Source organism: Culex quinquefasciatus, chromosome 2 (genome assembly GCF_015732765.1).
Source record: "Culex quinquefasciatus strain JHB chromosome 2, VPISU_Cqui_1.0_pri_paternal, whole genome shotgun sequence".
Taxonomy (NCBI): Eukaryota; Metazoa; Arthropoda; class Insecta; order Diptera; family Culicidae; genus Culex; species Culex quinquefasciatus.
Genome location: NC_051862.1, coordinates 194,023,961 through 194,039,174, shown reverse-complemented (window position 1 = coordinate 194,039,174; position 15,214 = coordinate 194,023,961). Strand labels below are relative to the sequence as shown.

The window sequence follows — 15,214 nt, the reverse complement described above, 5'->3', positions numbered from 1 at the left end:
TTACGGCTTCTAAAATTCATTTTTTCAGTTCAAATCAAGTATTAATCTGATTAGTAAGAAGTGAGAAGCATGTTTTCTATCAAAAGTTTTGCATAATATGTTGGTAATATGTTGGTTCACTAAGCCAATAATATCCCCTTATTTGAAATGTTGCTTTAAATTCATGAAAAATTCTTGAGTTATTTTAATAGGTCCTACAAATATATGAAAGACAATAGCTTAAAGGACCTTTAAAAAAACTCTAGAGTTGGTTAAATTTGTAATTGTTTAGAAATATGTTAATAGCACCTTTTTTTAAACATTAAACATTAAAAATTAAAAATATGAGAAAAAAAAATTGAAAACTGAAAAAAATATTATGATGTTTTTGATTCGCATACAAAGGAAAGAAATGTGATCTATCACCAAATAAAAATACCAAAATTTGTCAAGATTTTTTTATTTTCTTTAAATTTTATAACTTTTTTTTATTGTCGCCTGGATTCTGTCTTACTAAAAGTTACCTACATAACTAAGTTACTTCGTAACTTTTTACCACTTTAATAACAAATCTTTGTACAACGCCTAAAAAGTGCTAGTACCCAGCACCTGTGCCCTTAAAATGCTATTCAAATTTGGCTCCCGACACTCCTTTGGAGTACGGCGGACTGCCGTTCGTCTGCAGGTAGTAGTCTCCTTTGGCGCTAAAATTAGAACCCAAAAAGGAAATTCGTTAGGCCGTTCGTGCTAAATATGCAAAGTGTGACTTACTCCGAGCTGCAGTCGATGCCCATGTGCACCACCTGGCCGGACCGGTCGACCTTGCCCTCCTTGAAGTCCCCCCAGGACTTGCAGCGGACCGAGTGGAAGCTCTGTGTCCCCCGTTCGGCAACGCTTTCCGCCCAGAACCACCAGGACCGCCGGTGGCTGCACAAATCTAAATAGAGAGAGAGAGAGACCGGTGTGGGCAGTGTATTATTAGCGGGGTTTCGATTAGTACGGGGTTTTGATGTGTATGCTGGGAAGGATAATTCATATTTTAGCAGCTGAAATGGTTGCATAAATGGAAGCAGGTTACAAACATGCATAGCTACAGGCATGGGCTTCTGGCGAGTTCAACTTGTATGGCACGACTGGAAAATTGGGGAATGTTTTGAGGGGGAGGGTGGTTGGCATGCAGGGGGTAGGGGACATCCACACGTGACAGGTTGGTTAAGGGTAGATTGTAGATCAAAAATAGAAATAAAAATTGCATTGGGTTAGCGATAGTCTCAAACATGGTTCACACAAAATGCAAACAATTGATGGCTTGTAGGGCCCTACCGTTGTCCGTGAGCGGCTTGTAGTTCCTTTTCGGGCATCCGGGCTGCAGGGTTTTACCATTGTTGGGCCAAAAATCCGCCGTTCCGGTACTGACCGGGGCGCCGTACAGCCAGGCATCGGTGTGGATCACGTCAACAAAGTCAGCGTCCTTGTCGCTCAAGTGCGTCACAAACACGCCCGGATAAAACGGCGGGAAGGCTGGATCGAGTGCGGAGATTCTACGGAGATTAAAGAATCGGCACAAATATACATTATTATTATCAGCTAGACTTTGCGCTCTTCCACCGCCACAACTTACCGCTTAAGCTTAATCTTCTTATCTGATTGCGATATCACAGTGCGGCCGGCGTACCCGGCCAGTTGGGCGCCGAGCGAGTGGCCCACGATGTGCAGCTTATCGACGTCCAAGCCAAAGTTGACCATGTTAAGTATAACTTTGCCCAGCTTCTGGCCAAGCTGAAAGGAGGAGAAATAAAATTATTAAATTGCTTATATTTATGTTTTTCTGATCTTGAAATGCTAATAAAAAGTTTCAACAGTTTAAAAATTCATAAATGTTTTACTAAATGAAACAATTTATTTTTTTTGAGTTACGATTTTCGAAAAAAATGCACTTTTGTTTGAGGTAAAATCTTTAAAATGTGAAAAAGAGTTATTAAATTATTATTTTAAATTTCAAGTTTTTGTTTCCCCCTCCTTTTCATATTATCTCCAAAAAAATCAGGGTACAAAAAATCATTAATGTTAACATTAAACATTTTCTTTTTCAGTGAGAAAACTTGTAAAATCGATTACAAACTGTGTATTGTAAAACTAACAAACCTTTTTTTTAATTTTCGGAAAACGGATCTGAAAAAGATGCAAACCTTTTTTTTGGCTGAGGGGCAAACATTTTTGATGAAATGTTTACTAGCCTTATATAATATTAGATTTCAGTTTAACCCTTTTAGGCTTCATGTTTTATACAGGGGAAATATACCCATTTTAAGCCTAATCAGCGGTCGTGTTTGAATGATGCTGGATAATCTGGATTGTTCCTTGAAATTTACTAAAACTAAGTACACCAACGAGTAGAGCAACTTTTTGTGAACATTTCTGTTTATTTTCACTTTTATTAAAAGTTATGCTAATCCTTTTACAAGCATTAAAAAAAAAATATTTCAAAAATGCATTCTAATCATAATCTAATAATTCTTCCAGCGCTCTTTTGGGTCTGCTTAGTGCTGCTAAAATTGATGAAATTTTAAGCGATTTTATGGGAAATTTAATGTACTTTTTGAATCTACATTGACCCATTTTGGTCATTTTTTCATTTAGAACAAAAATTTTCATTTTAAAATTTCGTGTTTTTTCTAACTTTGCAGGGTTATTTTTTAGAGTGTAACAATGTTCTACAAAGTTGTAGAGCAGACAATTACAAAAATTTTGATATACATACATAAGGGGTTCGCTTATAAACATCACGAGTTATCGCGATTATACGAAAAAAAGTTTTGAAAAAGTTACTTTTTGCGTTTCCCTTTGTTTCGTCGTCTGTGTCTGTCGCGGGTGACCATGAACGGCCATGATCAACGACGACCAACATTTTCAAAACTTTTTTTTCGTAAAATCGCGATAACTCGTGAGGTTTATAAGCAAACCCCTCATGTCTGTATATCAAAATTTTTGTAATTGTCTGCTCTACAACTTTGTAGAACATTGTTACACTTTAAAAAATAACCCTGCAAAGTTAGAAAAAACACGAAATTTTAAAATGAAATTTTTTGTTCTAAATGAAAAATGACCCTTCTGGGTCAATGTAGATTCGAAAAGTACATTAAATTTCCCATAAAATAACATGTTCCAAAATTTTTTACAGTCAAGTAACGGAAAATGGGAGAATTTTTAAAACTTTTTTAGTGTTTTTTTCGATGAAAAATACGTTTTTTTCGGAATTCTGAGTACGCCATCAAATCGGGCGTCTAATTTTACATAAAAGTCCTTTTGGAACCAAATTTCTATCTCATCACCGTTTCAGGCTGCAAATTATTGAAAAACACCTCTTTTTTCGCATGTTCAAAAATGGAACCGACCGACCGCCCCTCCGTCACGAGATATCAAAAAACGGACCTCGGTTTCGTGATCAGGGACAAAAGTTACCCCTTAGGACAAAGTTTCACACAAATCAAAGAGGGGTCGGGGCAACTGCTGTGTGAGATGGCGGAGAATTACCCAGGTATCTTTTTCTTTGACAAAATCAGATAAAACACATGAAAAATGTATCAAACTAAAGCATAGAATTTCATCCTAATTGTTGACCACTACATACCTTCAAACAATTTGGCACCGCCTCGAGCAGGTAGCTCCCGTCAGCCAGATTCGTCCAGTCCAGCACGATCAGGTTGTGGTCGCCGCGCTTCTGGTACGCGTCCACGATCACGTGTACGCTCTCCACCTCCGGCGACTCGATGTACCCGTGGAAGTACATGACCGTCTTTTTGCGCGCGTCAAACTTCTCGTGGCTCACGATCTGTTCCGCCTGGTCCAGGTCGTACGATTCGTGATCCTCGAACTTTGAGCTGAAAGTTACGATTTGTTTGGGTGAATTTCGGAGGCATTTATTTGTTTTGCTTACCCGTAAAAATACATAAATTTTGCTGTTCCCAGTTGCGATTTGGTTGGTTTCATGCCGACCCATAGCCCTGCGAAGCAGAAAGGGTGAATCACGAATGAAAATAAATATCAAAGCTGATGGAATAAATTTGCTGGAACAGTGAATCTGCAGAAACGTTATCAATTAAATCTGTTTGCTTTTATTGAGTGAATCGAGCAGCCGATTTGCACTAATTAAGACTTTTTCATTGGGTTCGTACAATCTGAGTATTATTTTTACGTTTTTTTATTATTTCCGCATTTAGCATGTTATTTCGGGGCGTCGATCTTTTGTTCCGGAACATGGTCTCAGTTGAGCATAAACAGGTAAAACCTAAACCATGTATTAGCGTCTCCATAAAGCTAACAGCTTTATATCATTCCGAATTTTACACCGATATAGCTCGATAACGCTAGTCGTTCGGTTCAATCATCGAGCCAAGATCTTTTTTATGAACCCCAAACAGCAATAAAAAAAATCCGACCCTATAGGTTTAGTGTCCACACCGTACGCATAAATAAACAAATACACGCCTGGGTCGATTAACACTTGACATCAATCAACGGCGCTTAAACTGTTTTGCTTCCCTTTTGTCACAAGTTGTTCGGTCAGGAGTACTCGTTCAAACTGTGGATATACTATAGTGGCTGATTTGAACGTAAACCGGTACAAATGAGAAAATTTGTAAAAATATTTATTTTTTTAATTAATTTACCAATTTTGTAAAGAATTATCCGTATTATGATAATTTTTTTAAAGAATCTCACCGAAAAATACATACCGCGTCGTTATCAGTTTTGCCATTAATCGCAATAGAGCTTCCACTGTAGTGGACTTAAGTGGTATCTTGCACACTGTTACAGTGTAATAACAATTTGCGTTGATTGGGCCTCGTAGATGGGCGCAGCACTCCTGTTCAAATGTGATATTTTTAGCTTTTATTAAGGGAAGCATGTTAACGAATGGAAAAATGCCGGATCAAATTTATAACAAATATATTAAATTAGGTATCCACATGTTTATTGTTTGTTATATATTTTGTTGATCATATTTTTAATTTTATTTTTTTGACACATATTTTTGGATGTTCCAACTAATTAGTCTACTTGTTTTCAAGAATAAGTCTCAAAAAATTACTATCACTTGAAAAACTATAAAATTATTTGTTTGATTTATTTGCTGAGAACATTTAATGATGAAAGCAATAAGCTGATGAAAACAGAAAATCAATTAAAAAGCACTTAACATATTGTTTTTTGTTCATGACTCTTGTGAGATTATGGAATACTTCTCAAATACCTGCGGTTACGAGTAGAGCCAGAGTTGAATTTAAAATGTTAAACATTATTTTTTAAGCTTTCTTTCAAAGCAAAGATGAAACTGAATAAAACCTGTTGTGAAAATGATCGAAGCGCTTATGTCCATTGCAAATACCTGGTTGCACGCGTATTGTTTCTCTAGAATATAAATTATTGACAATGTAAACTAAACTATTCCATAGAACACACTTTCTACAGATGGTTTGCAGACTGCAGTTTCAGGGAAAACACTTTTTTCTGTGAAAACAAGTTTTGCCCTATGCACAGTGGTCCAGATCGCTAAATTACAAACAGCTTTCGGCTTGCTCGTTGTATATGAACCTCAGAATTTAGAAAAAGTGTCGAAATATCGATTTTTGATCATATTTCAGGTTTCTATGTTTTCATTTGATGATCATACATCTGTCTCAATTTTGAGGGAAGATTCAAAATCGACGGGTAAAATTACATTGAAAACGATACTTAATCCACCTTTAGGTGGTTGGTGCCTTCCTCACATTCATAGAATCAATACATTCAGTAAAAATAGCAACATTCAACAAATCAATTTTATTACTGATTTCTTTTGATTAGGTTTGCAGACCTTCAATTTTTCTGGCTCATCGGCAAGGTCTGATAAAAAAAACCTATCCAACGAAAGTTCACATGGAAGCTTCAGACAAAATTTTTATCACAATATCTCAGATCCGGCCTCCAGAGAGTATATAAATAACACTTAAGTGCCAATAACTTTTGATAGGGTTGTCAAATCCTTGATATTTTAGGCTCATTTGAAAGGTCTTTCGATTATCTAACTAACGATGGGTCGCATGATGGACCCGGACATAACTTTTACTGAAATATCTAAATTCCGGCCTCCAAAAAGTGTATAAATAACACTTAAGTGCTAATAACTTTTGATAGGGTTGTCAAATCCTTGATGTTTTAGGCTCATTTGAAAGGTCTTTTGATTATCTAACTAACGATGGGTCGCATGATGGACCCGGACATAACTTTTACTGAAATATCTGAGATCCGGCCTCCAAAAAGTGTATAAATAACACTTAAGTGCCAATATCTTTTGATAAGTTTGTCAGATCCTCAATGTTTTGGGCTCATTGGAAAGGTCTTTTTAATACCTTTCTGAAAATGTATAACATGATAGGGTTTCTTGCAAAAACCACCCTTTTTACAATCTTCCGGACATACGCCAAAATCGTTTTTTTAGCATAACTTTTGAAGTACTTAACTAAACTTGCTGATTTTAAATAGAGACCTATGGGACCCCAAGACGGATCGAATGAGACTAATACAGTCAAAATCTGTTCATCCAGTCCGGAGATAATCGAGTGACATTTTTTTGTCCACCCACCTACACACATCCACACAGGAGCAATTCTCTACCAAAACCGGAAATGGATTTTATTTGTATTTTTTGATTTGGCTCAAACTTTGTGGGGGCCTTCCCTATGACCAAAGAAGCCATTTTGCATCATTAGTTTGTCCATATAAATTTCCATACAAATTTGGCAGCTGTTCATACAAAAACGGTACGTATATATTCGAAAATCTGTAACTTTTGAAGGAATTTTTTGATCAATTTAGTGTCTTCGGCAAAGTTGTAGGTATTGTTAAGGACTATTTAGAAAAAAATAGGTACACGGAAAAAAAAATTTCCCGATTTTTTTATTAACTTTTTTTTCACAAAAACTCAAATTCCCAAAATACGTATTTTTTGATTTTCGAGATTTTTGATATGTTTTAGGGGACAAAAATCCGCAACTTTTGAGCTATAGAAACATGGTCAAAAAATCTGCCGCCGAGTTATGATTTTTGAAAAACTGGTGATTTTGGAAAAAATCGAAATTTCATACATAAAATTTTTTGACCTCATTTTTTATGCAAAATTGAATTTGCAATCGAAAAGCACTTTACAGATTTTTTGATAAAGGGCTCCGTTTTCAAGATATAGCCACCGAAAGTTTGATTTTAGCGAAATATTTGCAGTTTTTCAATTTTTAAAAATAGTGACCATGAGTGACCATTTCTAAAAATATTTTTTTTTGAAAAGTTCAGAAAATTTGCTATAAAATTGTCTAAGAGACATTGAAGATTGGACCTCTGGTTGCTGAGATACAGCGGCAAAGAAAAGAAACACGAAAATTGAAGTTTTCTAAGTCTCACCCAAACAGCCCACCATTTTCTAATGACGATATCTCAGCAATTAATGGTCCGATTTTCAATGTTAATGCATTAAAAATTCGTGAAATTTTCCGATCTTTTCGAAAAAATATTTTGAAAAATTAAATCAAGACTAACATTTTAAAAGGGCCAAACTTTGAATATTATGCCCATTAAAAATGCTAGTATTGATTTATTTTTTTTCAAAACATTTTTTTCGAAAAGATCGGAAAATTTCACGAAGGTTTCATGTATTAACATTGAAAATCGGACCATTAATTGCTGAGATATCGTCATTAGAAAATGGTGGGCTGTTTGGGTGAGACTTAGAAAACTTCAATTTTCGTGTTTCTTTTTCTTTAAGCCGCTGTATCTCAGCAACCAGAGGTCCAATCTTCAATGTCTCTTAGACAATTTTATAGCAAATTTTCTGAACTTTTCAAAAAAATATTTTAGAAATGGTCACTCATGGTCACTATTTTAAAAATCGAAAACTGCAAATATTTCGCTAAAATCAAACTTTCGGTGGCTATATCTTGAAAACGGAGCCCTTTATCAAAAAATCTGTAAAGTACTTTTCAATTGCAAGTTCAATTTTGCATAAAAAAATGAGGTCAAAAAAATTTTATGTATAAAATTTCGATTTTTCAAAAATCACCAGTTTTCAAAAATCATAACTCGGCGGCAGATTTTGACCATGTTTCTCTATAGCTCAAAAGTTGCGGATTTTGTCCCTAAAACATATCAAAAATCTCGAAAATCAAAAAATACGTATTTTGGGAATTTGAGTTTTTGTGAAAAAAGTTAATAAAAATCGGGAAATTTTTTTCCGTGTACCTATTTTTTCTAAATAGTCTTAACAATACCTACAACTTTGCCCAAGACACCAAATTGATCAAAAAATTCCTTCAAAAGTTACAGATTTTCGAATATTTACGTACCGTTTTTGTATGAACAGCTGCCAAATTTGTATGGAAATTTATATGGACAAACTAATGATGCAAAATGGCTTCTTTGGTCATAGGGAAGGCCCCCACAAAGTTTGAGCCAAATCAAAAAATACAAAAAATAAAAATGGTCGAAATCGGCCGGTTTTGTAGAGAATTGCTCACAGACATTTGCTCAGAACATGATTCTGAGTCGATAGGTATACGTGAAGGTGGGTCTACGAGGTCGAATTAAGAAGTTCATTTTTCAAGTGATTTTATAGCCTTTCCTCAGTAAGGTGAGGAAGGCAAAACATGTAGTTGGACAATTTTTGATTTTGTTAAGGTGCCCCAAACACTTTTCTATTGAAAATTAGACATTTTCAAATTAAGTTATCTCGAGTTTGATGAAAAATATCCCTGATATTTGAGTTTAAAAATCGCATCTTTTTTTTTACATTAAAATGGCTGTAACTTTTGACCCTTAAGGGGTTACATGTAAATCGACAAAAAAATCGGAGGTTGGTATGAGAACACATTTGAACAAAAAAATTAATTCTGTTTTGAAGGTTTTTAAATATACATTTTCATCTCTTAACCAAACAAATTTGGAGAAATTTGGTTGAATCCTTGCCGAGTCAAAACTAGTTGAAGTTAGCAGTTTCAAATAAACGGGTGTCATGATATCTCAACACTGATTTGACCAAATAAGCTCAAAATTTTGGTGATGACTTGTTAAACCAGTTCCGTATGCATGACGAAGGCCGATTTTCAAAAAGTTTATTAAAAGAAAGATAAAAATATTTTTATGTTTTTCATATAAAAAATCGTCGGTTTTTTTATTTTTGTATTTTTGTAAAAAGCAAAATTTCATAATTGGGCTTCGTCATGCACACGGGATATGTATTGAGAGTCTCCACCTCAAATTTCAGCCAATTTGGTCCATTCCATCTCGAAATATCGTGGCATTCGTAAATCAATTCGATGTTTATAGAAAACGCTCAGAAAGTTTGACAGTCCGCATGGAAAAATGTTGGGCTTTTTTCGTCTCTTACTCAGTTTAATCATTATATAACTTGTTGTAACTTTCAGGAGTGATGAAAAATATTCTGTATTATGATTTTTTTGGATTTTGTACAACTAATTGTCTTAAAAAAAAACGAAAAAGATTTTTTAATAGCTCTTAAAGTACCTACCTCGAACATCACTTTTCTTTACAAACTTAACCCTGAATTGCTGCGTTGAAAAAACAGTTTTTGAAGGTTTGCTCAGATGCTTTCTTTGAATTTGGTCGTAGAAGTCATAAATTGCGAGATAAAATATAGTGCATACATAATAATGTGCGTATAAAAAAACTAATCACAACTTGTGACTCAAGCAAAACAATCTCTAAAGAACCATACAAACCCTCAAGTTCAATTGCTTTTGCAAACATATGGTTAACAGCCAATAGTTAGTGATTCAGCAAGTACAAGATACTAGAACTCATAATTACTAGTCATTCTGGCACGCTAGAGCCACGCGTAGAACGCAGAGATTCCGTGGTTTAGAACTTAAGAACGCCTCCACTTCTTCAAGTGTTTACTTTCGATACACTTGAACGCCGCGACCACATGTAGTGCCCTTGAAGCAAATTATGCACATGGCATGGGTTGCGGCGGCCGGGAGAATGAATATGAATAGTCAATTGACCGCACCGACCCTCTCCCGCACGCCCTTAGTCAATGTCGAGTGGCAAATAGAGTTGTACACGGTGGCAAACGACAACCTGTGCGCTTTTTTTTTCATCTTCATTCATTGAGGCCCTAGATATTAGAAAAGGTGAGTTGGCGGAACAAAAACTATTCACGGCCCTTCAATATAGAGTTCAGCCCCCCCATCGGAAGGGCTTTGAACGGTTTTGAAGAACGAATTGAGGGCCAAGTGCAGCTCATTGACCGGTGTCCGGTACGACCGGAGGTGATGAAATATAGTCGACCCTAGTGGCCGGCGGTCGACCAGCTAGAACGCAGCGGAATGTTGTCCACCGGACTCGGGCAGAACTTGAACATGGGCGTTTAATTTTCTCATAAGGGTTGTAAGCTTCGTGTCGTTCTGGTGCATGTTCTTGGTCATATTGATACGCTTTGCGCTGGCATGTTTGATTTTCAGGTGAATATCAGTGGGAAAGGGGTGCCTCAGGGTGAAATTCAAAGTTTATTATACCTAACAAGTTTGGGATCGTCACTGTTCTGTTAAAGGTGGACATGATTTGAAAGCAATTGGTATAATATCCCCAAAAAAATCTTTTCGTTTGCTTACGTCTAACTCAGTGTTGTCAATCCAAATCAACCGTACGGATAGAAGTTCTTTAAGCTAATCCGGTAATTTTATGTTGTCGAATTTGTAAACATAGAAATGTTCCATTTTTCGAACAATGTTGTCGATTTTGTAAATATTTACAGCGAAATCGAGTAATAAGTAGACGATTTTGGAATAATTTCTATGTTTACAAAAACGACAAAATAGAGTTACCGGATTAGCTAACAGGATTTCTACACGTGTGGCGAGCATTTTGGGTACTATTAGGATAAGCTTATGAAGCATTAAAATGCATAAGTATTTAAAATAATTAAGATTTTTCAAAAATATGTTTAAGCATGACTTGTAGTGATGTGGCGAAAACCATCGGGCTCGCCTGTTTTTATAGAAAATATCATGAAACCTTGAAAATGCGTTCAAATTGCCCCTTATTTCACTTAAAATTATAGTTAAGAGTCCTATCAATAATTTTCTGTATTAGTATTGATCCAGGAAGTCGCCATTTTTCATTGGCATCAAGGTAAAGTTAAAAAAATGAAATTATTTGCCTAATTTTTTTTTCAAATTTCTCTCCAAAAAACAAACTTTTTTTATGCAATCAAAACCAATTCCATCATCTTGTAGGCAACTTCTTTCAGAACAATTTTGCTTTTTCAACTAGTCGTTTTTGTAAAATAAAAATAGCGAAATTTCAAAATTATCTATGAAAACTCAGTTTTATCACTTACATTACTGTTTCAGCTACTGCCAGCATTTTTATGCTATCAAACCATTTGTATTGTTTTATAACAGCAATTTACAAGCGAAATCAATATTTTTCATTGATTTGACTATGTGATATAAACGCCATTAGAGAGAAAAGCATTTTTAATAAACCGCCTTTAGTACAACAACATGATTTTTCTTTTCATTATTTTGCTAAAAACCACTTTTTAATGATTAAAGCGGTTACCATAAATAAATATGTTTACTTCTTTTTAATTAAAATGCGGTTTCTTATCAAAATTTTGAAAGTCAAATCAATGAAAATTATTGATTATAAATTGTTGCTGAAACAGTGATGTAAAAAAAACGAAACTATTGGCACTACGCCCCCCGGGGCATGGCCTTCCTCTAACGTGGGATTTCTGCTCCAGCGCCTCTGACGAGACAGGAGAAACCGGGACCGACGTTTTACTTCACCATCCGATAGAAGCTCAGTGGATAAGGCGGGAATCGAACCCGCGTCTCATAGCATCATCGGGATCGGCAGCCGAAGCCGCTACCCCTGCGCCACGAGACCCACCTGAAACAGTGATGTAAATCACTTTAATTCGTGATGATTATAAGCCAACAGCTTATGTTTATACATCATTTTTTTGTGAGCATCTGTTCTACAATTCTGTGAAACATTGTTACACTTTAAAAAATAACCTGGAAAGTTTCAAAAATACGAAATCTTAAAATGAAAAAGTGGATCATTTTGGTTAGTCGAAAAGTACATTAAAAGTCCCATAAAATGACATATCACAATTTTTCAACAGTGGACTAACGCAACATGGCAGAATTTTTGGAACATTTTTTGTATTTTATTCGATGAAAAATAGGTTTTTTTATTCTTAGTACACCATCAAATCGGGCGTCCAATTTTACATTGAAGTCACTTTGACTGCCAATATCCAAACCATCACCATGCTGCAAATTATTGAAAAACACGTCTTTTTTGCATTCTCAAAAAATGGGAGGGGTCTTCCGTCCATCCGTCAAGAGATATCAATAAATGTCGCTCGCATTCGTGATCTGGGATAAAAATTACCCTTTAGGTTAAAGTTTCACGCAAATCGGAGAATTACCCATTTGTCATGTGAATTACATTAAAAAAATAGGACTCTTTTCAAATCAATTAATTAGTATCTAGTAAATTTTGAACAAATTTGAACCTTTGTTTTAACTTTTCGCCAAATTCTATATATTTTATAAAAGGTTATTAAACTTAGTTATACATTTAACTCTAGAGTACTTTCAAATCAATTAATGTGCCATCAGTTTCCTAGGTACAAAGGACCTTTTGAAATTTTAAGCGAGCATTGATTTTTTCAGAAAAAACAATGAAAACCCGATTTAATATCACCAGAGGTGAAATAGAGCCTTTCTTACAAAATGATGAAACTCCGACAAATATATTGGTGCAATTAATTTTTCAGAAACAAAATGATACCACCCAGTGAGAATTTGACCTAAAGCTTCAAATATTTTTAGGCTAAACCTCAAATGCCATTTTTTTAAATTTCAGAGGTACATTATGGATCACAAGATATTTAAATTTAATTAAGAAAAACATATTGGATTGACATTAATAGAAAAAAAATAAAGGGTACTCAGTCTTTAATTTTAGTCTATGATTAACTTACAAAAATATGTGTCACTATTGCACTTTGTCGATCTATTATGAGAAGCCAGAAAGAACATTATCACGCGCAAGCGTAAATGTGCTGGCGTTTATGCTTCGACTTGACGACTTGTCGATCTTTCGAGCGAGAACGAGTCGGGACTTCGAATTTGATGTTCAGTATATGATTCTGTATAAAACCAAAAATTTAATGGGAAAAAATAGGGTAAAAATAAGACGAAAAACACTAATATGGCTATATCTTTGGAATTACATTTTGGAAAAGCTTCAAATTTTGGGCCCAAGCAGTTTATGGCGCATGTTTTCCCATGGATTTTTGTTTGAAACTGAATTCTTTTAATTTGATAGTGTTATCTGTAAAATTGTCCAAAAAATACCTCTAAAAATGGCTTTGCCACATTTATTGGTCGAAAATTGTGAATCGGAAGATAAAATGGTCGTCTCCGACCCCACGTCTATAAATTTGACTTATAAAAATTGTGGGTTTTACGAGCGGTTTTCCAATGATGGAAGACACAAATTTTTAGGAGTGGATACAGACATAACTCAAGTATTTCAGAAAAAGAGCTCTCAATAATCAGACTTTGAGTTCCGGGTTTCAGGCCAAAATTCAATCGAAAGAGCGCATCTAAACCTTCTATTTAGTAATAGGATTTTTTCCTGGGACGATTCCTCGCCGTGTTCGATTTTTTTAAGATTTCTGAGAAAAGCGCTTTCCCAAAAGCAAACCTTAATCCTTTCTTTTGTAAGAAAGGCAAAAACCTTACTAATACTCAATTTGACGTGATCAATTCAATTCGCTAACATTTAGACTTAAATTTGTAAGAAACACAGTGATTATCAACATTTCCCACTGCTTCATTAACTCTAAATTGATGAAATTTCATATGTGACATTTAACAGTGACAGTGCAGTGATTTAAATTGAAGTTTGTTGAATGTCACTCAAACATCACTTAATTTTTGTATGACGATATGCAACATGCAATGTTGTTAAAGAAATCTATTAACCTGTTTTTCCAATAATCCTTTCAATCCGATTTCATGGCTTCTTGACTACGCTCGAACAAGAAACGAATCTTGCTTCACTCTCTATACATCAGGCCCAACTCACACTGTCTCCACAGGCATCCAACAACAAAAAACCAGGAAGAGCTTCAGATTCTAGTTTGAGCGAAAACGAAGGGTAGCAGGATGTCATACTGCTTGTTTTCTCTGACTTCTAAACGCAATAAATCGTGAAATGAGTCAGGCCTCTGGTGTTTGCAGTGCTTCCTGATGTTTACTATCGAAACTGGTCGAACTTTAATTTGATATGCACTGACCGCAAGTTTCCTAAACAAACTTTAATAGTTAAATCACCCCCAGACTCTTACTTGGATTTTTCACTTTCTTCATCCCAGATGGCATCGTGGATCACTCCTTAAAACAGCAGCTTCCTTCTGGATTACCAGTCGTTGAGTGTCTTCCCGTAATTTATCTTCTTTGCTGGTTGAACTTGCCCCGCTGATTCACTATCATTACCGATAGATGTTTATCTCTCACCAGGGTGCACTTGCAATAAACCGCGCACACACGATTCGATAATCTCGCTTAAATCACTCAATCGACTACACGATTACCTGCGCAGATCAACGGTCGTTCACGGACTAAGTTCAGCTGACGTGCACTCACGCCATCTAACCTAACCTCCCTTCTGTAGGTACGCGGTGTTTGTCGTGGAAAGTTTTCCAGCAGGTATTTTCCGACAGGTCTCTTCACCAAGTGGTCAATGTTCTAAGTCGCTTCTCCGCGAGAGCTCACCTCTAGCCCTGTTCACCTTCAATGAACCGAAATGGAACCAAAATTTCGCAACGACCGTCGTCTTCGACGACCTATTCGAACGGGCAGGTAATTAGGCTGCTGCCCCCTCTATAGAATCGACGAGAACTGAGCCGCCGCTGCTGCTGACGAGTTCCGTCCGAGGTTCGAAAGCTTCCAACCGAGTACATCTACTAAGTACTTATGGGGCAATAACTGGTCTTCGGTGGCCAGGCCGGCCCAATCGGCCGTTCCGATTTATGTTCTCTATTTTTTTTCTGCGCATTGCTTTTGATTTAATTTCCACTGGCGGGGTACCACCAAGGTGCCCACAAGAAGTAAGCATACAGTCGATGCTTGGCCTTGGCAGGTTAAAAATGGTGTAA

At 35.9% G+C, this 15,214-nt stretch overlaps 1 protein-coding gene across 1 annotated transcript in view; it reads right to left on the bottom strand.

Annotated features, from left to right (window-relative positions):
- Positions 1-441: 441 nt before the first annotated feature.
- Positions 442-15,214, bottom strand: part of LOC6034904 (serine/threonine-protein phosphatase PP2A 65 kDa regulatory subunit) — a 45,477-nt gene continuing 30,704 nt past the window's right edge. The window contains exons 6-11 of the mRNA XM_038251614.1: positions 3,917-3,983; positions 3,611-3,860; positions 1,601-1,758; positions 1,303-1,520; positions 751-916; positions 442-683 (exon numbers count right to left, since the gene is read on the bottom strand). Of these exons, the coding sequence (XP_038107542.1) occupies positions 605-683; positions 751-916; positions 1,303-1,520; positions 1,601-1,758; positions 3,611-3,860; positions 3,917-3,983 (938 nt within the window). The 3' untranslated portion in view covers positions 442-604. The remainder of the gene's footprint in view (positions 684-750; positions 917-1,302; positions 1,521-1,600; positions 1,759-3,610; positions 3,861-3,916; positions 3,984-15,214) is intronic.